Genomic DNA, 26,868 nt, shown 5'->3' on the forward strand with positions numbered 1-26,868 from the left:
TATTGGATAATACCATAATACCATAATACTTTTTTTTTGTTCCTCCAAAATCAGTTTTGCATCAGCATGGTTTCCAGTTTCTCTTGGGACCATTATAAGTCCCTAGGGAAAACAAAAACAATGCTTATGCAATTTTTTGCAGGGACAAACAAATAGTATTATGGTATTTTTGATATTGGCTAATTCTGATATTACTCAAATATAGTTTATCCCGAAAGGGAAGATACTGGATATATTTCCCGAAAAATGACGATTCGCTTCTCATGACTGGAATGAGTTTAACTGATTTTTCGATTTTCAACTACAATTCTGCATGACTTAGTACTTGTAATGTTATTTCTTCTCTTCTTTTCTCTCGGATCTCCTTTTTCCTCGAAAATATTAGCCTTATATTAAGCTACTCGATCCAAAATTCGAGGTAAAACGAAGTTTCTATAGTATTTATAAGCGTCATTCACTTTCATTAGTTTGCAAGGATTCTTCAATGCCAGCAAAATACTTGTTCATCTATATATCACGCGTAGCCTTTGTTTGGAATGCATATTCAGACATGACTTTGAGGCCTCACGTAGACGAGGCTTCATCAGTTGCCTACTGTGACGTAATTAAGATGTTTGATGGAAATACACAAAAACTGGAACATAAAAATAAAACAAAAATTGAATGCCAAAGGGCACATCAATTGACGAAGTTCTGGCTAGTTATGTCGATAACAATCAGCTCTAGGAAACTTTCAACTTCGTTGGAATTGGTGTAAGACACAGCTGAAGAGAAAATGATTCATTTTCTCTAGCTTGACAGCTCTATTGTATTTCGGGTTAGGCTTCATTGGTCTGTTGTATATGTTTTTGTCCCAATTACGTGCTAAAGCCAGGAAACAGCTGTGTTCCTACCCAAATTCTGTCTATTTTTCAGTGGTTAGTTTAAGGGAACCTTCACTCCACAGAAAATCTTGTTTACAGTCAAAATTGTTTGAGTTTTTTAAAAGTAAGACGTTTGTAACGGAAATAAATCACTTAACAAATCGCTTGTTTCCTGGCGCCGCCATCTTGAATACCTGACGTGTTGCGGTTGCCATATTGTTACAAAACAAAACTCTTTGTGTCAAAACAAATAGGGCAATCGTAAAGATGGCGGGCTCCTAGGAAAATTTGAAAGTGAAAACAGGCGATTCTTAAGTTGATATTTTTTCCGATACAAACACTTCATCTTTGAATGCAAACATTTTTTTCTGGTTTTTATTTGTTATTTAGTAGGGAGATGATACGTATGTGGATTGAAAGCACTCATATCAAAGCCACGTGTAGTCGTTTTATTTCTAGCGAAAACGAGTGACTTGCATTGAAGCTCATTGTGTTTCGACAAGATTCAACTTTTATTATACTGTCTTGTTTCTTTCTGGCTTCGCGGGATTGCATCTCATCTGTTACATATTGTGCCAAAGGTAGATTACGGAAAACAGCTGTAAAAAGAAAATAAAAGGAAAGAGAGCACGAGAAATAGTGACAGAAATCGTTTTAAAAGAATCACCCCGCGTGAGTAGCGATGGTGGATGTAATGAAATAAGAGCTAAGGCCTTATGTCTATGCCAAGGGTCTAGTGTTTAAAGCCATTATCATCATCATCATCGTTATCGACAGTGTCATTGCCACTGCCATTGCCATTGACATTGCATGTCAATTCTCGTTGTCAGTGCCATTGTCAGTGCCATCGTCATTTCTCAATGCCATTACCGTTGTCAGTGTCATTTCTCTCTGACATTGCCATTGTCAATGGCATTGTCATTTCTCGTTGCCGTTGCTTGTGTTATTTCTCATTGCATTTCTCATTGCCATTACCGTTGTCAGTGTCATTTCTCCCTGACATTGCCATTGTCAATGTCATTGTCATTTCTCGTTGCCGTTGCTTGTGTTATTTTTCATTGCATTGTCAGTGTCATTGTCAATTCTCATTGTCACTGCCATTGTCAGTGCCATCGTCATTTCTCATTGCCATTACCGTTGTCAGTGTCATTTCTCCTTGACATTGCCATTGCCAATGTCATTGCCATTTCTCGTTGCCGTTGCCTGTGTTATTTCTCATTGCATTGTCAGTGTCATTGTCAATTCTCATTGTCACTGCCATTGTCAGTGCCATCGTCATTTCTCATTGCCATTACCGTTGTCAGTGTCATTTCTCCTTGACATTGCCATTGCCAATGTCATTGCCATTTCTCGTTGCCGTTGCCTGTGTTATTTCTCATTGCATTGTCAGTGTCATTGTCAATTCTCATTGTCACTACCATTGTCAGTGCCATCGTAATTTCTCATTGCCATTACCGTTGTCAGTGTCATTTCTCCCTGACATTGCCATTGTTAATGTCATTGTCATTTCTCGTTGCCGTTGCTTGTGTTATTTCTCATTGCATTGTCAGTGTCATTGTCAATTCTCATTGTCATTGTCAGTGTCACTGTCGTTGTCATTTTTCATTGCCATTGTCATTGCCACTTATCATAGCTATTGTGATTTTCACTGTAAATGCCATTGCCCATTGTCAGGGCCATTGTCAGGGCCATTTTTTCATTCTCATTGTCACTGCCATTGCCATTACCAGTGTCATTATCAATTCTCATTGCCATAGTCATTGTTCGTAGTCACTTTTATCGTCGCTGTCATTGCCAATTTCAGTGCCACTGCCATTCTCATTGCCATTGCCACTGTCATGGCCATTTTTCATTGTCATCGTCGCTTCCTTTAACATTAACGTTGTCATTGTCAGAGACATTGCAATGTGTATATTTATATTTGTATAATAAAGCGACTTTCAATCGAGAGTCGTAAAACCAAAACCAAAGTAATTACTTTGGCCAATCAAAAAGGACGGAGACAATCCAGTAAACCAATCAAAACTCGAAGTAATTACACGTAGGCGGCACAAAGCGCGGCAAAATGTCCACGCTCGAGCCCCGATTGGTTTTGGTTTCACTTCTGATTGGTTGAAAAAGTGGCGCGAGAACTTTGAACCAATCACAGAGTGAAGTAATCATAAACCAAAGCAATTCGCCAATTACTTTCGACACTCAATTGAAAACTGCTCAAAAACCAAGTGGCAATTAACCTGTGACAATATCACTTCATTTCACTTCCCTTTCCCTTCTTTTCCCTTAACCTCACTTCTCTTCCATCTCTTTTTCGTCCCGTTCGGCTTTTGACACTGATTTGAAAAATCTTGCAGCTTACCTCAATATCGTATTGTGTAAACGAAATTGGCAAGTTTTCCACCCACGGGTACCCGGCATTCTGAATTGCTATCATATTTTTTGTAACTGTTTCGAGAGCAGTAGCAATTTGTTGACTCGCCGTGTCTCTTGTAGTTTTCAGGCGCGCATGCGTTTTCGTCGCCTGACCAGCATTCGCCATAGAACTGAATTCCAAAGCAATTATAGCCCTGAATGGGAACAGAATAAACTATCACACATACAGCTATTAGTAGCAAGTAAAATAAATGTGTAACTGTGAACGGTTTTACACAGAGTTGCAAGGAAAGATACAATAGGACTCAAGGTCCCCTTATGGCTCCCTACTCTTTGCAAACGGTTGGTATAGGAGAAATCCTATGAACGCGAGTGCATTTCGTAATTAATTACCCTGCGAGCAGTTGGTTTCTCCTACGCTTCCCGGGAGAGAAACCACGGCGAGCAACCGTTAGTTTCTCTGAGTGAGCTGCTGTCCAGCGCCAAGGACGAATACATTAAACTTGAACCGGTAAAACGAGTTAGTAAACTTGTTTTGGCGCTTGCGCGTGCGTTCAGCTACGTAACTGCAGCGTTTGGGCGAGCCTGCTGTGTAGTGATTTTTCGCTAAATGAGACGAAGTGATGTCAAGTACATCACGCGGGTGTGACGTACTTCGCACATGCTTGATGGAAAATCAAACGGTTCCTCGCAGTGGTTTCTCTCTCGGAAAGCGTAGGAGAAACAACTGCTCGCGGGGTATAATTCATCGGCAGGAATGAAAGTTCTCTAAATGAATGAATGAATCTTTATTGTACACTTAAATATCTCAACTGATTATAAATAGGAATTAAATAGGTGTATAATGTAAGATTAGGAAAACTGAGGGGGAAAAATGGATTTTTTTTCAATGTGGCCATTTTGAGTCCACACGTGTTTCCACGACGCGAGACATACGCGATTGCATGCAGTTTTAGAACTTTCAAAACCCTGATCCGAGAGACCGTAAATCACGAAATGTACGATACGATTATACGATTTTTTCATTCATTATATACTCGAAATAGAAAATACTCTATAGCTGTACATGTGTTTCCATAGCAACTTTCGTATGGCACTCTATAACCTATTTATGGATTCGTCAATTCAATCAGAGACGATATTCCGTTTGGTATATATAATAAAATATCTTATTCACCAGCCGGAAGGTCCGTATAAGGAAAACGAATTTTGGGAGAATTGAAGAATAGAGGCATTGTTTAGCGTAAAGTAAAGAAAGAAAAAAGGAGAGAACGAAGGATCGAAGACACCGACAGTAAATAAATAGTATTATTATATAGATATTGATGAAATACCAGGATTTCTCCTTTTACTAAAAAATCATATCTTCACCGTGCGCAGTGAACATATCATTTTTATCTTTCACATGTGAGGATATTGGTGTTGTCATGGTAACCAACACGATTAGCCAATAAAACGCGAGCTTCCTTTCCATTGTAAGATACTATTGTGTGTTAATATAATTCTTCTCTACGAAATTAACATTTTTATTGCAAAATTTGACATTATCATGATTTGATTTTCATAACTTTCATATCTTGTTTCATGTTACACAACATGCGTGTTTTAGCGGTTGGTGACCACTTTTTCATCATTTCGAAAATGAACAAAACAAGTTGTTTTAAATCTAGACATTTCATGCTGAAAGTATCTCTCGTGCTGAAAGTATCTCTCCCTCGTTCGCTTCGCTCACTCGTGAGAGATACTTGCAGCACTCAAAGATAAAATTCGTATCCCCGCGCGGCCATGTAATATCCTCTATTTATATAATAACCAAATCAATAAGCGTGCTCTGATTGGTCAATCAGCTATGTTTCATTGTGCCAGTAAATTCATGGAAAATCGCGCGTCTTCTGAATTTTTATATAAAAGCAATAGACCACAGGTTTCTATGGTTATAGCAAGAGAAAATGAGGGGACAGAGAGGGAGGCTCCCGGTCCAGCCTTTGGGATATGTCATGTCTACGAAAGTTATTTTTAGACGAGCGGAAGTCCTTGTTCTAGCGGAAGTCTGTATTCCGAGACGTCCGCATGCAGGCCAACCTCGGTCTGATGTTTGAAAGAAAATAAATATTCATTAGCCTTCCACGTGCGCCGCCATTTTCTCTAAGAACCTGAGAGCGAGACAAGACTGCACGAAGACGTCTCGGAAGACAGACTTCCGCTAGAACAAAGACTTCCGCTCGTCTAAAAATAACTTTCGTGGACATGACATATCCCGACCAACGCCCTGAGCCTCCGTCTCTGTCCCTTCATTTTCTCTTGGTTATAGGCATGATAAACCACTTGGAATGTTGGAAGAACACTCGAAGAATTAGTAAATCATTCGCCTGCGGCCCGTGATTTACGAATCTTCTCGTGTTCTACCAACATCCAGCGTCGTTTATCAGCCTATAAACCAAAGAAACTTGTGGTCTATTGCTTAATTAAATTCAACGTACGTAACAATGGCACCCATTACGGAAATCGAAACACGCTTAAAAAGCTCGTTCCGAGTGGAATATTCGTCGTTCCGACTACTCGTTCGGATGGTCAACGACTTAACCATAGTCGACTCGTGGGAACGCCATCTGGAACGCCATCTGGACTCAGATGACAGGCTTGTTGCGATAGGCAACGACTGAAATGTCAAAAGGTGGCAATTTTCATCACTATGTTGAAAGGCGATGAATACCTTTTCTTCGACCCGCTCCTTGCATTTGTTTATAACGCTCTCAGTCGGATCAGACCAGTTCAATCCGTCCTTTTGAGTTCTGGCGTTGTAAAGCAATTCTGGAAGTGCTCTGTCGTCTGTCTTATCCTTGTAGCAACCACTGGCTGCCAGTAACGCTCCTACGGAGAAAACGCAAACAGCTGCCTAAAACTTGTAAAAAATTATTGGAGTGAGATGGATGAAAGCCTAATGGTTGATCGTGGGAATGGAAGTAAGTAAGTATTCTTAAGCCTGCTTTTGAACTTTGTGAGCCATTCCTTCCACGATGCATTTATAGAGCATTTTGAACGTACGGGTCCCAGTTGTTCTAAGGTTCGATAGAGTACCGAAGTGTGACGTCACAAAAAAATTAATTTGTGAAATTATGGGATTTGGCGCCATTTTCAAATAGAGCGTCCTTAGAAAAGGGTCCTTGCCAAAAATCACCTCTTAATTGTAATTCACAGCCGAAATATAAAGGATGAAAGTTTGATACTGCCCCATATAAATCTCTCTAATTTTGAGCTGGTTCCAAACTGAAGGAACCAAAACAAATTTTGAAGGGTTTGTATGGGATGCTATCAAACTTTAATCCCTTATATCTCCATCGGGAATTGCAATTCAGAGCCAATTTTGGGTATGAGGGCATCATTTAGGATCCTCTATAAGAATATGACATCATATCCCATAATTTCAAAAAATATATTTTTGTGACGTCATCACTTCGGTACTCTATAGCGCTAGCGATTTATCTTGCGAATTGCTCAGTTGGTTTTTGTAGCGCTATCGATCTAGGGATTATCCAGTGGATTGCTCAGTCCACTGTTATCACAACCAACTCCTTGTACCTGTACACGCTGCTGACGCTGCTATTCTTCCGTTTCAGTAAGAGACCAGGGGCCCGTTTCTCGAAAGTCCCGAAACTTTACGGGCCATTTTCGGGTGTCACCATTCCCTTTTTATCTCAAGAACGGAGAAGATTTAAGTCGTCAAACTTCACAGTCAGTTTGCTTTTTGTTACATGGAAAACATGTTAAAAGATCGGCCTTCCAAAATAAGCGGTTGGCAGTATCTCAAATGGCTTTTCGGGACTTTCGAGAAACGGGTCCCAGGAGATGTTTGCTGCAACCTTGGTTGACAATAGACCCTTCTCCAAAATACACATTTAAATTAGTTTCAATTAAACTGAATGAAAAACTGATACCAGAAATGAAAAGAGCACCTTTACGTTTCTAACCCTGCCCAGTTTCAGAGTATTAGATGTTATATCAGCTGAGTAAATGTAAGTTGAAAATTGATAAATTTACAGGCGTTTGTATGACTGGGGTATACGCCATACTGCCAGTCATACAAATGTCTGTAAATTTTTTCATATTTCAACTTCCATTTCCTAAGCTGATGTTACACCTGATATGCTGAAACTTTGCAGGGTTACTAAAGTAAAGGTGTTCTTTCTAGTGCTGGTATACGCTTTTAATTTTAACTTATTTGAATTTTCAGCCGTCATTATTGAACAGTTTGAAGCTTCTCTGTTTTGAATAATTTTGAATGTAGCTTAAAGAGTCACTATTCAAAGACCGACGTTTCAACACTCCTGTGTAGTGTTTCATCAAAGTTGTCGCAAGACTCCTTTTATATGCTAATCAATTTGCTAAAAAAGGGAAAAAAATTGATAAGATGCAAATATGGGTCAGTCTGCTATTGCAGCCAATTGCGTCTGATCTTTGTTTTGCTTTCTGGATTTTATTTCACTCTGATCAGAACTGTTCAACTCGGACGGCATCATCAACATTATCATTGTTGTCGTCATCATCATTAGCATCATCGTCATCATCATCCACAATATCACCACCAACATCTCTCCACAACATCACCACCAACATCATCGTCGTCATCATCAACATCTTTATCCTCATCATATTTAACATCATCATCATCATCGTCATCAACTTCATCACCATCATTGTTGTCGTCATCATCATCATCATCCACATTGTCATCACCAACATCATCGTCGTCATCATCAACATCATCCTCATCATCATCATACTCAACATCATCAACATCATTACCATCATTGTTTTCACCATCATCAGCGTTATCGTCATCGTCATCGTCATCACCATCCACATTATCATCATGACCAACATCATCGTCGTCGTGATCAGCATCGTTAGGGAGCTTACGAAACGACAACGCCGACGGCGACGACGACGCTACAAAACAATAGCTTTAGTAAGCAAAAACAATGGCTCTGCACACTTTGCACGTGCGTTTTACATTTTAGTACATTTCTTTGCTGTCATCTCCTAAATGACGACGTGAAATGACCAAATTCAAGGTTATGTGGAGGAAGTTATCACATGACGAGAAATTTTCAGTTCGCTCTCTACGCTTCCAACTCACTCATACCAGTTTAATTCCTCGACAGTTACTACACATTTTCACATTTTTAACGCGAAACGACATGAAATAGTTTCGCAGTGATATGAATAACGCGAACTCGTATTTTAAAATGAAGTCCTCGTTGCCGTCGCCGTCCTCGTTATGTAAGCTCCCCATTATCATCATCATGGTCGACATCGTCACCATCAAAATTTAAAACAACCAATAACGAATTTTACTCGTTCTTATTTTCCTCTTTTATTACAATTGCGTTAAATTCCAATTTGTTCATTGCGCCACTTACGTTTGTCGCGATCGGCCATAGTTGTTGCAAATATCAGACACATTGCAAGTGAATACGAAAATTGTTCACTCTTTCACTAACCTTCTACTCGACGGAAGACGCTCAATGTTATTGCCAGAATAAGCAAGACTTTGACGTGCTTTTGTCCCATACCTAGCTAAAAAAAGAGAGAAATAGAGTACTCTCGTTGCGTTTACAGGTGAGTAAAGGACATCACGGGATCTAGTAAGTTCAATAAATAACAAGGCTTATGATCGTTTGTCTCACGATGTAGGTACTTACTTTGTAGATCGCGACGTTTCGACCGCTTACTGCACGCTCGTCTTCTTCAGGCTAGAAGGTTGAACAATAAGTATAAAGTCCACTTATCACAGCCGACCTCCATTATACATAACGAAAGTGGAAAGTGATCGTCGCACTTACCTAGACAATTTTAATTTGGCAATTGTCTCGTATAGACAACCGAAAAATTCAACGGCATTCGAAGCCATGACCTCTGCGATGCAGGTGCAATGCTCTACCAACTGAACTATGAATCCACTCAGTTGGGAGCAGGTCAATTTGTTGAGCTCATGGGTTCCCGTGAAGAACGCGATGAGTGAAATACTAAACACTTAATGACTAGTCCCGAGGGAAACAGTTAATTTTGTTTCCCGAGAATCTCAATGTTAACCCAAGGCGCAGCCGAGGGAAGCAATGAGATTCGAGGGAAACAAGGTTAACTGTTTCCCGAGGGACCAGTCATTAAGTGATTTGTTATATAGCTCAAAAAGAAAAACAAGCCATGGCAACAGCAACGGCGGTCGTAGGTCAACATTTGCGGGCAACAATGCACTGTTACCCTCTGACGTCATAGATTTTGCAATGTTGCCCGCCCAGAGACTTTTGGCGGGAAACAGTTTTAGTGTTAGATGTCATGTGGCATCGAAGTAACCAATGAGAACGATTGCTGTTGGGGGAAAGAATTCAGCTATATAACAAATGCATTTATTATGTAAACACCAATAAAATACCAAGTGAGCTTTCGCGCGAAAACATGATATCTTCACAAGTGAAGATAACATGTTATCTTTACACGTGAAGAGATCACTGTTGCTATGGTAACATATCTCGCCTTTCGATGTCTTTCGTGAAATAGTTTAGTATTGCATTGGTGTTTATATAATAAATAGAATATTACATGGCCGCAGCGCTCACTCGTGAAACATTTTTTAACAGTCGAAGAGAAAATTCGTATCTCCGCGCGGCCATGTAATATCCTTCACATGTGAAACTCGCAGAGGTAATGGGCTCGAATCTCCTTGAAGCCACTTGACAATTTTCGAATTCTCACGGCTGGACTGGATCTAGCATGAAATGGAGGCTGATGCGGGCAAATCTTTTCTCACACAAATTAATCTGCCCGCATTAGCCTACATTTCATGCTGGATCCAGTCCAGCCGTGAGAACTCAAATAAGCGTCACGGTGAGGATCTCTCCTCACTTTGTCTATAACTCGCACTTCACAACATAAATTATACATATTGTAGCACGTCTGAATCAGTCGACCGTACCGCCTGAAGAAGATCAGCGGTGAGCGGTCGAAACGTCGCGGTCTACAACCTAAGTGACTACGTCATGAGACAAACGATCATACCTCTCATTATTTATTTCCCACCACGTTGACCAATAATCACCCCTTTTACAATACTGGGTTCAAGTTTGCAACAATCGAGTTCGATTGGCGTTTGCGGCCAACACCAAACAGGAAACGGTACTGAGGCGGCCGCTGTAAAGATTCTCTTTTAGCGACCAATTGCTCTAATTCACAAATAATTATTCAATGAGTATGTGTAAGAGACGTAAAATATCTCTCAGTGAAAGAATTTGTTTTCTTTTAATTTAGATCAAAAGTGATTTTGAGCTTTGTGTGGACGCTGTTTGAAGGGTTGAAAGTAAATTAAAGCCGCCAAATTTCCTTATATTATATCATTAGAGTTTCATTGGCCGGGCCATCAATGACAAACGCCGTCAGCTGTTGCTGGTTGTTCAACAGCAGTGTATTGGACGTGGTTGGGTGGTGAGGTTAAGGTCCAAAGTGATCAAAAATGTGATCCTATTCTTTGCGTCCAGCAGGGTTGTAGCTTATTTCTCTCTTTTGAATCACACGGGTTTCGTGGAGTAAAAGGAAACAGCCTTTCGTTCGCTTTAAACTCAGTCTTATCTCTGTGTTTTCTTTAGATACCCGAGGTGTTTTTTCTTTCAGGACAAATTTCTTGGTTTTGATGCCAGCACGACTATTCATCACAGACGATGATGCAACGATTCTCAGGCGCTGTATGGACTTATTCAAGTAATAAAGACATGTACTTTGTAGAGTTACCGAGAGAAAGTCGGAATATGCATGAAGAGAAAGCTTAAGGAGACCTGGCGTAATAAGAACACCCTTCGAATGCTAATATTGTTCAACCTTAAGTTGAAGGGGGCTGTATCACGGAAGTACAGTAGATTTTTGTGTTGTTGTACGAGTTATTCGCCCCTACTCGCTATGCAACCTAACGTTAACCCAGATATTACTCGATCTTGACAATAAAACTTAAACCGGCTTCGTCACAAAGAATGTTTCTCGAGCATGTATACAAAGTTACAAACAAAGGAGATAAACTTTGAAAAACTGTTAGGCTGATCATATTCAGTTAAGAATCCCAATTGCAATTCATTTTGATCTTCTTCAATTTTTGCCCATCCTTGCTTCCTTTTGAATTTGCTGTTTTATTCAAACCTTCCTTTAGTTTTATAAGTTGTTATTTTTACGTTTTGCTTGATTTTTTTGCCATTTCCCATTTTCTCCTAGATATCATGCATGACTGTCTCGAGAGCGACACACCGAATCGAAGCAACATCGACTCTCACAAGACATGCAGCAACGCAGTACGCTCACCGTCTAGGTTAGTTTCCTAAAAGTTGCGAGTCAAATGATTGTTGTTATGAGGTTTACTCGGCAATATTTGCACGCTTTTGGAGGCTATTTCAACGAAAGTACAATTAATTCGAAGCAGCCAATCAGAATTATTCAATTTAGTCGGCGATATTTAAACTTCAGCGGAGGCTGTTAAAACCGGAGGCAAACTTATTTGACCAATTTAATGGTTAATTTGACGTTACTTGCTTTCTGTTAGGTATATTGTAACAAAAAGTTCAATTTGGCGAGTTCAACACCGCTACTTATCTTGCACTCCCTTCCTTTTAAAGTTCACATCTTTTGCTTTAATTGCTGAAATTTGTTCAGCTGTCCTGGACTAAATAAAATTGTAACAATGAGCGGGTGCTTGAAGAGGCAACATAAGAGAAAATAAGTAAGTGTCAGCCAAAAGGAAACAATCTCGTAGACAATATGCACTGCACTTTCGAAAACCGCTCATCTGATCGAGAATTCATCCAGGAAATGGATGCAGTTGCATCGAACTCTCTTGTTGTTATAAAAGTTGGCAGGACGTATACCGTGCATGCATAAAAAAACATTTTCTAGCAATTTGTTTTTCGAATGTTTGTTTTTCGAATGTTTGGCTTTCTATGATCACAAATTTAACCAATATAAACCACAGAATCCAATTATGTCATCCCTGGTTTCCAGCATTCGCCAGTAAGCTCTTTTTTTTCATTTTACACTAAGGAAAATATAAATATATTTCTTTTGTCTATGTTATTCACAACAAAGGGGAGGGTAGAATATGTGTTTTAAGCAACTTTCATTCAAACTGTCCTACCATGGGACGATAAACTGTGGCATTATTGAAATTTCATAGAACGTACAAGTTAAAAAAAACTGTTTGTAAGATAAATTACTGTTATAAAATCGATTTTTTTCCAAAACAGTAAATCCGTTTTCTCTAGCGACTTCAAGCATCGGGCACTTAAAGTGATCCACAATCGGTTGATACCGTAATGCGTTGAATGTAATCGTTTGGCCCGGCTTACTTCTGCGGTTTAAATTGGAACATCTAAAATTTGATCTCTCCTTTATTTCAGCATAGAGCGGTAACTTTGGAAACAGGTCATGTCCGTTTAATGACAAATTCGAAATGCAGACAGAGTCTGATCCTCTCACAGCTTGGCGATAATTATGCTCACTACTAAGTTAAGAACTCGCGTTTTTTTCAAATGTTTCAATTAATCCCTCACTGTTTCTCAGTTAAACGTTTTCTTGAAGGTACAGGAAAAGGTTTTGCTTACCTTTAGAAAAGCTTTCTTTTTTATAAAAACTAATTTTGGCGATTTGTTGCTGCTTGTGAAAAAACCAGCTCTAGAAACAAAGGTCCTTTAGTTTGTGTTCTTTGAACTGAACATACTCTCGGTCTCTATACAAACAAAGCTGGCCTACGTACTATATACATGTATCTGGTGACAAATTGAAAGAATTGCCGAGAAAGCGAGATGACATTTGCTGTCACTGAGACATATAATTGCAAAAAATCTGTTCATGATCCTGAAAGGCTTTGGGTTTGGAAGTGACAGGCAGCTTGATTTTTAACAATAATATTAGTCTTTATTACACACATGAAAAACATCACTGACGGGCTCAGTTTACAAATTTCTAAAATTATCCAATTATCTAAAATTAAGTAAAGTTCTATTGATAAAAACACTTTTAAAACTTTCAGTCCTTATTCTTGGCGTTCATTGCTGTATTGATAAAAATCTAAATATTGCTTCTGTCACAGAGATGCCAACCTATGGAGATCTAAAATCTGGAGATTTTTTCCCGCCGGTCTCCCCACCCCTCCCCCGTCGATCAACCCAACCCACTCCCCCTCCCCTCCTCTCTCCCCCCTTCCTTAAACGCACCCACCCATCCCCCAGCAGCTCCTTCAGAATACAAGAATATTCTGCCGCCATTGTGAATTTGCGGGAAAACAGGGTACTTATGTCAAGATTTTTATTGGTTAATCAGAGATCCAATCAAACAATCGGTTATGTGGCTATGATAGCTAAAGGAAGTCATTTTGTTTAGTTCTATTAACGTGTGTTTGAAACTCAGAGATGAAGAAGTGCATTAAGAAACAATGAAACGAGTTTGAAAAAATCGATTTTTTTTTTAACTTGGGGATGCAATTTGAGTCTAGAATGGGGAAACGTCTGTAAAAGGTTCAGAGTCGTTTTTATCCGGGAGATTTAATGACCCGTACGGGAGACCGGGAAATTCGTTCCGTATCCGGGAGACTCCCGGATAATCCGGGAGAGTTGGCACGTATGCTGTCAGTGTGGACTATCATGATCTATCATTGACATTGACCGCCATGTTGGAAAAGAAGTGTACTGGGGAACTGGAAACAAGCCATAACTCGCGCATGAGCATTAGGGAAATCGTGACAAGCCAATATGGACGGCAACAAAGATGAAGCTTTAAAATGCCGGGAACTAGCGGAGAAATATCTCAGGGAAGGAAAGAAAGAAAAAGCTTTAAAATTCCTTGAGAAGTCACAAAAGCTTTACCCATCGAAAGAAGTCGAAGGTAAGTGAAAATATTGCGTCGTTTACAAATCAGCGCTGTTTACAGTGAACGCTCTCGGCCTCACGATACTGCCTTTAATAAAACTAGTATGTCGTAATAGGCCGAATGAAATTTTGTCGCTACGGGTTCGCGTTCAGTTTGATCGAGTGAAGTCTTACTGTATGTCATATCGATTGCCTTAATTAAGAGAAAAGTTCCTGATTTTAGACATATCATGAAAGGGAATCATTGTTTACTACTAGTTGAAACCGGCGACGAGAGTGTGTTTTGAAAGTCACGAAATTCGTTTGATAGACACCTGTGAATGAAAAGCAAAGACATACCCCTTTCATGAGGCATTTTTCTGATCTGCTGTGATTACAGCAGTCATTTAGGCAAAAAGATGAGCTTAAATGTTTATATCTTAAAAGGTGAAGTCTGTCTGTATATGTACATAGAAAGTATTATCTACTGTAGCAATTAATTACATTAGAACTGCTGTTCTTCGTGTGTAATTATAATTAAGTTTTATTTTATGTCTCTGTCTCACGAGGACTGGGAACTACAAAATTCACGAATTTGATTGGCTAAAATCGATATTGACCGCGGTCTAGATTTTCCCATCTAGACCGGCATGTAGACCGGTAATGTTTTGCGGTGAAAAGATGCAAACTAAAATGCAAAAATATTGAGTATTTTCTTCTACCAATATTCACTTATGGAAGTGCCAAACAGCATGATGACAAAAGAGAGGATGACGAGCAAACTTTGACAGAATTAAGTTCAGCTCATCGCCACTCATCGCCGTTCGCAAGCAAATTGTCAGTTAGTATAAACCAGTTACATTAAACGAATTAAATTGTTGTTGTTTGCCACATAATAAACATCTTATTAATCGAATCTTGACCTCAGTCGTGTGTACAGACCTCACTGCGTTCAGTCTGTACTCACGACCTCGGTCAAGATTCTCCCATACAGGCCTCCTGCTCGGTTAATAAGAGCTAAATATTAACTCAAAGCTCTTGCATCTAAACATGGGAAATATGAATTGTCCCTACTGTTAATGGATAGTGTATACAACGAAATAAGAATAAAATAAGCTCACAAAATTATAACAGAGGGATACATGTACATTATGCAGTTTGGACTGGGAGATTTGACGCACTACTGTAAGTATTAGCAAGAGCTAAGGAAAAGGATTATTATTATTATTATTATTATTATTATTATTGTTATTGATTTCTGGATTAATACAAAAAATCTTTAAGGATATGCTTAACCTGGTTTAAAGCAGAAATGAATACCGCGGGGGGGGGGGGGGGGGGGGGGGGGAAACGGCCGCTGTGAAGGGTTTGTTCTTAAAGAAGTTTAAGAGTATATAAATCATAGCCTTTCGGTCTAGAAAAGGGTATCATTTTTCGTGAAACTGACCAGTCGGTTGAAGATTTTATCAAGACTAAGGAAACCAGAAATTCCCACTCAAGAATATAAAAAAATCAAATCGGCAAAGTTTAAGTTTACGTAACTCAGCCTCAACAGCGTCAATAAATGGCTATCATAAAACACCTCTGGATATTATTAACTGTCTAGTATAGGGTAGCAGAATTCAGCTGAACTATCATCCAGTTCACAAAGATAATAATAATAATAATAATAATAACAATAATAATAATAATAATAATAATAATAATATCTTTGTGTCCATAATGTTCGCTTAGGTAAAATATATGCTATTTACAAGGAAATCAACGTTTGGTTTTAACATTTTACTTTCACAAAAATTACTTTGTAAATAGCATAATAACTTTATTAACAAATTCTAAAAACAATCTGAAATTTAGAATATATGATCTGCTGTACTAAAGTGCTAGAATGATATTCACAATCATAATCCGAATAATAATAATAATAATAATAATAATTATAATAATAATAATTATTATTATTATAATTATAACAATAATAATAACAACACACCGATAAGAGATGGGATCCCAAATGTAGTTTCATACTTAATATCTGGGGTCTTACAGCTGTGCATGTATTTCAGAGTTGTTATCTACCTTATCCAAGAATGGCATGTCGGCAGGAGATTCACACAAACATAACCAGAATGCAGAGAATATGCGACACAGATCTGGTCATGCATCAGCAAATGGAGAGACCGTCAGAGAAGAAAAAGATTACACACCTGAGCAGCTTCAAGCTGTCAAAAAGTATGTGACACTTTTATGTACAGTGTGTACATGTTACTAGTATTTTTGTCTTTGATCTGCAAAGTAGGATTTGGTGGTTATCTGTGATGCAGTTTTCCTTATGTTTCTTTTTTATTGATTTTAGAATAATAACAGTCTATCTCTATTTACACAGAATTTACCTAGAACACCTTAAATTTGTGTTTGTCTTGTTGAAAATACATTCAAATAAGAAAAATGATTGTCTTTCGTACGTCAGTACATGTAATTCCTCACAATAAAAATGAATTTGGATTTGGTTGAATCTGACTAAAGCAAAAATCAGAGAGAGTGGTACATTAAGTGTTGTCATTCACAAACTATTTCCACCTATGAGTAGTTAGGAAAAAGTCCTTTTAGTATTAATTTAAAAAGTCTTTGTTTCTATGGAGATAAGAATTATTATTGATAATAATTAGACTGAGTGCTTTCAGTACGTTTTGCAGTAGGAGGCTGTGCGATCCTGAGTGCTGAAAGCATGAGCTTCTAGGGGGGTCTGGGGGCATGTTCCCCCTGAAAATTTTGAAATTAAAGCTTGGAAATGCCATTTCCGGCATTTTCTGAGAGGAGTCTCCCTTCCAAAAGGCAATGGAAATTAGGCAATAAAATACTACAAATATAGTCATCTTTGAAGGAAGTTGCTGGCTTATTAATTAGTATTTAAGTACTTTATAGGCAGAATGTCATGTAAATTGAGCACTAACCCCTAAATACATGATGTACGCGATTTTCAGTACGTTTGTATTTAGACATAATTTAATTTCTTGAATAGAAACGTCCATAATTTGGAGTTTACTGAAGCAAGTAAAGCAATTTTATTTTCGTGATAGAGAATGGTGGAAAAACACCTTCAAATGGTCCTGCGAAGAAAGTGGCAGGATGGACCAAAGTACTTGGCGATCTATCGCCAGTAGCCACCTTCTATTGAAACCTCTGAATAATGTATTAGACATGTACTCTGTTCACCATGATCATAATTATTAGTGCAACATTTTGCATTTGAAGCTACAGTGCATTCATTTTATAAGCTTCAGAGAGATAAAAATTGCCAGTGGATGAAAAGAAAAATTTAAAAAACAGTTTTGAGTCCTTGACACACTAAATCTATTTGACCAAAAACTGGGTAAGGAATTGAATGGAGCATACCAGTACATGTACATTTACCAAGTGTGAAGCAAGCCTGAAGTTGTGCAATTCCAGAACAACCAGAAAATCCTGTTCCACTGGTTCATTCCTCCTTGGGCACAACTTCTGTTTGTTAATTTTGTGGCAATTCTCATGATCATTGATGTGATTGGTTTGAGCGACCAACAGGAAAATGCTGTTTCATTCGCCACATGAAATTATAAAAACGTTTGGTCAAATGGAAAGCCCCTCTAGTCTGTGGTCTCCAAATAATTATGTGTGTCATCCTTCACAACATGACATTAATTTTTAGCATCAAAAAGTGCAAGGATTATTATGAAATCTTGGGAGTTAGCACGGACGCATCAGAAGCAGACTTGAAGAAACAGTACAAGAAGCTTGCGCTGCAATTTCATCCCGATAAAAACAGGGCCCCTGGTGCATCAGAAGCATTCAAAGGTTTGTTTAAGTAATAATAATAATAATAATAATAATAATAATAATAATAATAATAATAATAATTGCCAGTGCTAATCATCCTGTACTTGCAGTATTGAGGACTGAATTGCAAAAGGTTGCAGCTCATGTTTGATTTTGGAACACATTACCACAGCTAGACATTAGTTAGCTGTGAGTTAATTTTGATGAGGGAGGAAAACCAGAGTACCCAGAGAAAAAGCCTCGCATCAGGTTGAGATTGACTGAAACTCAGCCCACATGTAAGCCGGGGCTAGAGTTGAACCCTGGCTTGCAGAGCTGGGAGGCCCAATAGATAACCACTAAGCCACTCTGACTCTCTGGACGGGAGTGGACCTAGATGTTGTTAACCCATTCATCCCTGCAACAGCCACCATTGACAAGTAAAATTTTCTGGTATTAGACAGAGTAAAATCTACATGTATCAAATGTCACTCCTTTGAGTCGGTGGGTTGAGTGGGTGTACAGTAGAATGATGTTGTTAATCCATTCATCGCTGAAGTGACTCCCATTGACAAGTAAAATTGTCCAGCATTAGACAGAGTAAAATCTATGCAATGTAACCCTCACTCTTAGGACTGAACGGTTTTAGTGTCATTTAAGGATAAAAGAGCTTTTACATAAACTGTAGAGCACTCTTGGATGTGTCTAGTGTGCAGATACTAATAACCCACTGACTCCTCTGGGGGTTCCCCATTGACAAGTAACATTGTCCAGCGTTAGACAGATTAAAATCTATGCAATGTAAGCCTCACTCTGAGGACTGAACGGTTTTAGTGTCATTTAAGGATAAAAGAGCTTTTACATAAACTGTAGAGCACTCTTGGATGTGTCTAGTGTGCAGATACTAATAACCCACTGACTCCTCTGGGGGTTCCCCATTGACAAGTAAAATTGTCCAGCGTTAGACAGATTAAAATCTATGCAATGTAAGCCTCACTCTTAGGACTGAACGGTTTTAGTGTCATTTAAGGATAAAAGAGCTTTTACATGAACTGTAGAGCACTCTTGGATGTGTCTAGTGTGCAGATACTAATAATCCACTGACTCCTGGGGGTTCCCCATTGACAAGTAAAATTGTCGAGTTTTAGACAGATTAAAATCTATGCAATGTAAGCCTCACTCTTAGGACTGAACGGTTTTAGTGTCATTTAAGGATAAAAGAGCTTTTACATGAACTGTAGAGCACTCTTGGATGTGTCTAGTGTGCGGATACTAATAACCCACTGACTCCTGGGGGTTCCCCATTGACAAGTAAAATTGTCTGGCGTTAGACAGAGTAAAATACTTAAGTCTGGCCAGTTTGGGTTTCAAAGGGTTAATTAAAGATGTGGACCTTAAGATTTGGCTACTACATTTAGTGATACATTAAGTACAATAACAGCTTTTCACTGTGACAATCACTTGTTGCTGAAAAATAATTTATAGTTCTTCTTATAAACCCTTCTTTAGTTTGCTCCGCTGAAGTGCTAATTCTTGAAACTTCAGACTCAGAAACCAGACAGCAACAATACAGCTGTACATGTACTGTAGTTATTCCAAAAGAAAAATGATAATAAAGAATTTAAAAATTAATAAGAAATTACATGTCCTTATCTTTTTTTTTGTGTATATGTACCTATATTCAGTAGCCTAGGGGTATAATTTTCATACTAATAAATTTAATGGTTTTTATATTATCATAATAGTTTAGTAGTTTTCATAATTATAATTATTCTTTAATTTTATTATATAACAGGGAATGAACACTACAAATTGTAATTTCATATGCGCATGTTTTCATTCAAGTAAACATGTTGTGTGGCCTTCGTCCAGTGCATGTACAGGCTCTTTGCATGCCAGCTTCAAATCGTCTCTCAATATGATAAAAAGTGAATGCAAAATGTGGAAGATGGTTTCAAAAGTATAACTTCACAAGGCTGCATAAATTTTAAAATCCCTTGGAGGTGGTAATTTGTGGGGCTCACTGAAATGATGAAACTAACGCTCTAATGGATGAAGCGAACACTCGAACAGTTTCTTGTAATCTTCTAACAGATGACTAACAGATGCGTAATGCTTCAGTCGTTTTAGTTGTATTAAAGTATTAGTGTACTTTTCCCCATGGAATGTCATATTTATTTTGGCATCCCTTAGAGATGGCAATTCTTGGATCTACATGTAACCAAAAGAGTTATTGTTAGTAGCGTTTGTGGAGAGAAATGTTGCCTTCAAAAAAGAGAAGACTTAAAACTTAACATTATTTTAAATTCATTTTTTGTCCATAGCAATAGGCAATGCATTCGCAGTTCTTTCGGATGCTGACAAGAGGAGACGGTACGATCAGTTTGGTGATGAGAACCCGCAACCTCAGATATACAGGGATCATTACGATTATGCCAGAGGTTTTGAAGGTCAGTTCTATAAATGCACTGTGTACACAGAAGTGGAGTAAAAACGTGTTTATTATATAAGGATAGAGTTCTCAGTACATTTCTGTGATGAAATAAACATTGTATATTTGTCATGACAGTCGATGTTTTCACTAGTCTAGTGAAAAATTGTCGTCTTAGTATTTTGATTGGTTGGACTATTTTTTTCACTGGTGAAGAATTATTGTCCTTGGGTTTTGATTGACGAGTAGTTTGTTGAGCTTTGACGTGGGCGGCCTGCGCATTTGTAAACATGGCGGCCAACTGTTGTATGCTTTTCAAAGTTTTTGTGCTTTTTAGCTTACATGTACGTACTTTTCTCCACAAAATCCTTCCAAAAATCTTTAAAAATATTCAAGTGAGGTATGGAAGGAATAAATATTTTGCTATTTGTTTGGGGTTTCTTTTGAGTGGTTTGATAGCCTCACAATAAACACTTACCTCTTTAAATTCATGGTCTCTATACTTACTGTATATAATTTCTGCTGTGTACAAACCATATACATCGTAGCAGTCTAATAATTATTGTTATCGAGATCTTTACCTGCAGACATGGAAGCGTGCATGTTGTACCATTTTTTGGTCAAACGTTTCGAACATCTGTGATTAGCCAGGGATCCCAAACTGCCAGGCCTCAGTTTTTCGAAAGATGGATAACGCTATCCACCTGGCCCCGTTGTTGAAAAGCTGGATAACACTATCCACGGGATAAATCAGTATCCGTTGGCTAGGGCAATTGATTTCACTATGATTTATCCACTGGATGGTGATTTATCTGGTGGATAGCGCTATCCACCTTTTGAACAACTGGGGACTGATAAATCACTAGAGCGGTTTTCAATTGAGTGTCTGTCGAAAGTAATTAGCTAATTGCTTTGGTTTTGCATTACTTCACTAGTCATTGGTTCAAAGTTCCTCGCGCCATTTTTTCAACCAATCAGAAGTGAAACCGAAACCAGTCGTGGCTCGCGCGTGCACATTTTCCCGCGCTTTTTGACGGCTACGTGTAATTACTTCGAGTTTGATTGGTTTACTTGATTGTCTCCGTGCTTTTTGATTGGCCAAAGTGATAACTTTGGTTTTGGTTTTACGGCACTCAATTGAAACTCGCTCTATCCAGCAGATAAACACTAGAAAAACCAACAATTGATATTGATTTATCCAGTGGAAAGCACTATCCACCCTTCGAACTACTGGGGCCAGAGCTCTAACTGTAGCTTAAACAGAGCTATGTATACAGGTTATGGTTCAACTTTATATTTGGTTCAAATTTTTAAATTAGAAGTTCAATTGTGATTTTTCCTTTTTTTCAGACATGACAATAATAACGTATTAGAAACAGAAAAATCAAAATTGAACTGATTTGAAAATTTTTAAACCAAGAAGAAATTTGACCACCTGTCGAGCGACTTTCACATGACCTTGAAAAATAAACGTAAAAAACAGAACGTAAACACAAATGTAAAACATTTAATTGGCTTATCGAACAAAAAGAAACGAGCGCGAATTTTCATTGGCTAAGCGAACGCGGATGTAAACAACGTCATCTCTCCATGGAACTTTCTGGAAAGCGATCGTCATTTCGCTTTGACGTCATTTGAAGTGTAGTAATGTGATTGGGCAATCGAACTGTTTACTGCCCATATTAGGAGTTTCCTTGGCGGGAATATGGAGAAGGTTCGTTTTAATATTGACACGCAAATGTCAGCTATGTGTTTCCTGTTTGGTATTAACAGGATAGTAAATCTCTGTGTAAACTGCAGTGAAGTTTGGCAAGAAATTCATCTCTGTATATCAATCAATTTTTGAATTGTATTGCAGCGGACATAACTCCTGAGGAATTATTTAACATGTTTTTCGGCGGGTTTGGTGGAGCATCCATGTCAGGAGGTAGGGAACCCTTAATTTATTTTCTTGAAGCCTGGCACACAGTGGAGCTACATGTATCAGTTTCATTCGTGACTGTTGGCGTAAGCAAGTTCCCCAATGTGCGATGGCGTTTTCATCGCTTTTAGTACCGCGTGCCATCGGCGCCCAATATTCAACATGTTGAATACTCTTTGGCACGAGTGAACATTTCCTCCAAGGCCCGGTTGTTCAAAAGCCGATTAACGCTAATCCCAGATTAAAAATTAACCAATGAGTTTATTGATCTACTCCCAAATGGTGTTCCGCGCTGATATTCGGCAAAACTTTACATTAGAAGAAGTCTATCTTGAAAAGCAAAAATAAGAAAAAGAAACTTTCACCACAAAGTTGAAAACATGAAACAATCGTTTACGCTAATCCTGGATTAAGTTAATGGGCTTTCGAACTACCTGGCCCAGGTGTGGGCGCGTGAAAAGTCATCGCCTTAATATCTTACACCAAGACGCATGCGTGTTGGGCTTAAACGCTTATCGTTGTCAAACATGGTCGATACGGTAGGGTAAGGCCAATACTCAAGCCCAGACTCTTGCTCATCAGATGAAGAAGAAGTGTGCGCCGGGTCTTAATTAAAAGTATGTGGTTTGCAACCAACCTCTTGAGACACAGATAAGAGTGAATGTGATATAAAATTGCTGGTAGACAAACCAAAAGTAGCTAATGTTTTCGCGCAATTCCTTTGTTTTTGAAACACTAACATGGCCGCCGTGACGTCATATGAAAACGCTCTATACTGAGTTTATCATTCATACTGCTAAAACAAGGGTACAATGCTGGAAAGTTGCTAAGAAAAAACGGAAGAGAATACAAAACTCTTGATGTACGAAACAATAGTATTATCAGATTAGATGTGAAGAAGATCGTCTTGCGCGGTGCATTTTGCATGTAATACATTTCTTTCCCGGATACTAGAATGAATGAAATAAATACCGTGAGGAGTTCATAACAGACGACGACGGCTTTGGCAACCATAAAGGCCCGAAACAATAATTTTATCAGTTAAAGTGCCCATAACCCCAAAATATTTTTTTCGCTAAAATGAATCTTTGTACCTGTTCGAAACGCATCGCAGCTATTTTTTTCCTTTTTCTAACAAATTCTGCCATTTTAGAGGCTTCGAAAGTTGCGAAAATCCAAGCGTCTTTTGTTCACGACCGAATTAGAAGGGGAGTGGGTCTATTCCTGTTTTTACGTCACAAACTGATTTACATTGCATGCAAAGATTCATTTTAGCGAAAAAAAATTTTTGGGGTTATGGGCACTTTAAAAGAGGAAAAAAATATTGGGTTGCACGTACGGCACGCATATTAATAAATACATTTCACTTGCGTACTCGGCAAAACAGACTTATGATTGAGCAAAGTTATATTTTGAGGTGACATGTCCGTCGACGTCTGAGAGGATCGTGCGCGGCCCTGAAGCAAAGTGAAATTGAAATCACCACTGCGTCAACACTGCTCCCCATAATGGACCAGCCATGAGCCAACCATGAGCCAACCATGAGCCAACCATGGGCCAACCATGAATAGAAATCAGTAGAAAAAATCGAAAACTACTAGTAAAGAATCATTCTTAGAAAGTCACCCTTTGATTTCACACACAGGTCGTGTGTATGTGCACAGAAGACGTCGCAGAAGAGGGCATGAAAATCAACAGTTCCATGAAGAGGAAGAACATGAACCGGTAAAAGAGCGTTTCCTAAGATAAAAATGGCTCAAATCAGTTTGATTCTTGTCCTACACCGTGACAATATTGTGCTTACATACCTTTTGTAGATCGGATGAGTGTAACTAACATGTTTTCGAGGGTAAGCAATGAGATTGGTTAACTTGGAGAAGAGAGCAATGTTTGGCCAATATGCCCAGTGTTGGGCAAATGTTGGATAACGGTGCCAGTGGTGTCTCCCAAAATTGGGGCTTGTACTACATTATGGGTAGGATACGATGTAAAAAGACGTTGCGGAGAGAGGGAAAAATTTAGTCCCTGCCTTCTCCATCTTTGAGGGCAAATTAGACGGTTCAGTTTGCTCTCGCGCCTTTCGCCTGCAGCTATTGTAGCAGGAGTGTGTTGTGACTTTCGATCATGCATTTACGTTCCCCGGGTTCGTGAACTGCTGTCGGTAAGAGAGTCTTAGCTCTTGACATTAGAGAGCTTTAGATTCTAGGACGAGAACGACTACGAGTACGAGAGTTTTTCATAGAACAACAGCGAGCGCGCAAACCAGCGTCATTTTGGCGGTAAAACGTGATACCGTTGTCATTTTAGTTCGAGGTTTAACCGTTTTGTAAAAATGTCGTCTTGTCAAAACAAGTCAGCAACACGGTAGCAGTCTTGGCATTTTTCGATCAGCAAAAAGGCTAAGTTGCCAGCAAGTAGAATAACTGAGCAAGCTACACTGCTAACAAAGAGTAAGATTAATAGTCCGGGTTGTGAATCTTCTAAGTATTTTCGCTAAACACAGGCAGTCAAAACTCGTACTCGTCCTCGTCCTCGTCCTCGTCCTCGTCCTCGTCCTCGTCCTCGTCCTCGTCCTCGTTCTCGTCCTCGTCCTAGAATCTAAAGGTCCCTATCATTTGTGGCGGTGAGGTCGTGGCATAGGGTAATCGCATGCGAAATTCAAAAGCAAGAATCGTACCGTCTAAATGCCCCCCCCCCCCCCCCGGGGATCTTAAAGGGGGCCTTGTCAGGACATTGTAGTCGATTTTGTGTAGTTTTACCTTTCATTCTCTTCTTGTCACTAGAGAGGTTTTCAATTGAGTGTCGAAAGTAATTGGTGAATTGCTTTGGTTTTGCATTACTTTTAGTTCACTCAGTGGTTGATTCCAAGTTGTTGCGCCATTTTTTTTCAACCAATCAGAAAAGAAACCAAAATCAATCCTGGCTCGCGAAATGGGCCATTTCCGAGTGGCTGTTTGTCTCCGTTTCGAAGTTAGTCTTGGTTCTCAACTATCGTGAGGGAAATCAGTTTGATTTGCAAGAGAATACGCAACTTATTTCCGTTTGAATGGTTGTGCACCAGGTCTCGCTTCGAAACTGAGGCATGCAGCAACTCGGAAATGGGCTATTACGTTTAAAGAACACAATTTCAAAGCTTCGTGACAAGAATGGCGTTATTACGTCAAAATTTTTTTCGAGAAATAAGTATCTTTTTAAATGCATGCTACAGATTTTGTGGTAGAATGATCTCAGACTGTTGCGTTAAAAATGTGTGAAAAACATAGTAAACTCGCTGAGTTTTTCGGCATTTTCTGTTTTGGTCACGTTATTTACCAAGTATGTTTGTGAGTCGAAGCAGATAAAGAAATGTTAAATAGAGCACACTCGGCAAAAAAAGGATAACTGTAGTGTATTTGAAGGGGTCCATAGCAACGGTTTGGTAGTTAAGAGCCACACCCCTTAAATATTGATTTGCACGCTCTACAGATGCGTTTTACATTTTTGTACGTTTAGCGTCCCCTGCAAAACGACAGTGAGTTAACAATCTACCATTTAGTCCATGTAGTTCGACGTTTGGCCTTCGCCTGAAATCACTCCAATACTGACTTTTGTCCTTCATCTTCTTGCTTTTGATTTGCTTTCAGGCGTTCGTACAGACGCTGATCCAGTTGATGCCGATTCTTTTGTTAGTTGGATTATCAGTTATGAGTAGCTTTATGTTGCAAGACCCTCCGTATTCCTTGCAAAGGACAGGGTAAGTTAAGCTCTTAACTTGAAGTCAGCGGTGAACGGAGACCTCGGGTTCCAGTCCAAACCGCACGTTTAGTAGACGTCGAGGAGTTCCCCTTAGCAATTCAGTCGCTGTAAATTCCCGTTTTCCTTGACAAGAGGAAAAATTGCTCGTGTAAATACAGTACCGTGCAAAAGTAAGTTGACAGTCTCGACTCGATCCTCGTGAGAATCGAGGATCGAGACTCGATTCACTGGAAATCAAACTCGATCCTCGACACTCGATTCTCGCAAAATCACCGACGCGAAACATTGTCAATTATTCATACTCGATTCAACTTTCGCGAAAGCGTTACTCCTCGTTTAAATAACAACAGCAACTGTTTATTAAGGAAGCAAGATAGCGGCTATCGTTCCTGTGAATCCTCTCTTGAAAACTACAATCTTATGTCGTGGATTAAAAGTATAAAAGCAAAACATTTTTCCTCGCCAAGGAAAAGCTCTGATGATTGGTTCGGAAAAAAAAAGTGTGAATGGGGCATAGGAAAGACTTCGAGAAAGTGTGATAAGCTGTTCGATTGGGACTCCCCAGACAGATTATGCGTCTTATCCATTTCGTCCCGTCTTTACTCGAGACGAAGAAGGTGACAGGACGGATTATACCTCTTCATAATAAACGCGGCCTATTGCCCGCGAAACGTCGCCCGAAAATAGGCCTTTTCCGAGTTCATGTCTGCCTGCTCTTCAAAGTGCGTCTACGTGCGAAGTTTTCATGAAAATTAGTTAATTGCCATCGCAAAAACTTCGCACTTAGACTCGCTTTGAAGAGGAGGCAGACATGAACTCGGAAATGGCCGATTTGTCCGGAGCAAAACGAACTTAGAATAGTAATGTACGGACTGCACG

At 39.1% G+C, this 26,868-nt stretch overlaps 2 protein-coding genes and 1 long non-coding RNA gene across 6 annotated transcripts in view; 2 read left to right on the top strand and 1 right to left on the bottom strand.

Annotated features, from left to right (window-relative positions):
• Positions 1 to 1,291: 1,291 nt before the first annotated feature.
• On the bottom strand, positions 1,292 to 13,025 carry LOC138032815 (uncharacterized). 3 transcript variants are annotated; one of them, XM_068880538.1, is made up of 6 exons: positions 12,866 to 12,980; positions 8,936 to 8,986; positions 8,735 to 8,810; positions 5,947 to 6,104; positions 3,220 to 3,427; positions 1,292 to 1,462 (listed from the first exon to the last, which is right to left on the bottom strand). In XM_068880538.1, the coding sequence occupies exons 3-5, from the start codon at positions 8,802 to 8,804 to the stop codon at positions 3,221 to 3,223; spliced, it is 435 nt and encodes a 144-aa protein (XP_068736639.1). In that variant the 5' UTR covers positions 8,805 to 8,810; positions 8,936 to 8,986; positions 12,866 to 12,980; the 3' UTR covers positions 1,292 to 1,462; position 3,220. The 3 variants fall into 3 exon arrangements, with proteins under 3 accessions (XP_068736639.1, XP_068736637.1, XP_068736638.1); XM_068880536.1 differs by lacking the exon at positions 8,936 to 8,986 and having other exon boundaries at positions 12,866 to 13,025; XM_068880537.1 differs by lacking the exon at positions 8,936 to 8,986 and having other exon boundaries at positions 8,735 to 8,806; positions 12,866 to 13,014.
• Positions 6,065 to 11,577, top strand: LOC138032816 (uncharacterized). 2 transcript variants are annotated; one of them, XR_011128469.1, is made up of 3 exons: positions 6,065 to 6,196; positions 10,899 to 10,985; positions 11,487 to 11,577. It is a non-coding gene; the product is annotated as an uncharacterized lncRNA (long non-coding RNA). The 2 variants fall into 2 exon arrangements; XR_011128470.1 differs by having other exon boundaries at positions 6,079 to 6,200.
• Positions 13,026 to 13,981: 956 nt separating the features above from the next.
• Positions 13,982 to 26,868, top strand: part of LOC138032814 (dnaJ homolog subfamily B member 12-like) — a 23,117-nt gene continuing 10,230 nt past the window's right edge. Inside the window, exons 1-7 of the mRNA XM_068880535.1 lie at positions 13,982 to 14,144; positions 16,174 to 16,339; positions 17,796 to 17,941; positions 20,227 to 20,352; positions 22,192 to 22,260; positions 23,900 to 23,979; positions 25,878 to 25,987. Coding sequence (XP_068736636.1) covers positions 14,012 to 14,144; positions 16,174 to 16,339; positions 17,796 to 17,941; positions 20,227 to 20,352; positions 22,192 to 22,260; positions 23,900 to 23,979; positions 25,878 to 25,987 — 830 coding nt within the window. The 5' untranslated portion in view covers positions 13,982 to 14,011. The remainder of the gene's footprint in view (positions 14,145 to 16,173; positions 16,340 to 17,795; positions 17,942 to 20,226; positions 20,353 to 22,191; positions 22,261 to 23,899; positions 23,980 to 25,877; positions 25,988 to 26,868) is intronic.

This window comes from Montipora capricornis, chromosome 14 (genome assembly GCF_036669925.1).
Source record: "Montipora capricornis isolate CH-2021 chromosome 14, ASM3666992v2, whole genome shotgun sequence".
Taxonomy (NCBI): domain Eukaryota; kingdom Metazoa; phylum Cnidaria; class Anthozoa; order Scleractinia; family Acroporidae; genus Montipora; species Montipora capricornis.

Bases quoted from the DNA above. Each gene is read 5' to 3' on its own strand.
- LOC138032815 (XM_068880536.1), bottom strand. From the start codon at position 8,804: ATGGGACAAAAGCACGTCAAAGTCTTGCTTATTCTGGCAATAACATTG. The intron at 6,105-8,734 runs GTTAGTGAAAGA...TTTTCTCCGTAG, and splicing joins CGTCTTCCGTCGAGTAGAAG to GAGCGTTACTGGCAGCCAGT. The intron at 3,428-5,946 runs GTATTCATCGCC...GTTCCCATTCAG, and splicing joins AGGAGCGGGTCGAAGAAAAG to GGCTATAATTGCTTTGGAAT.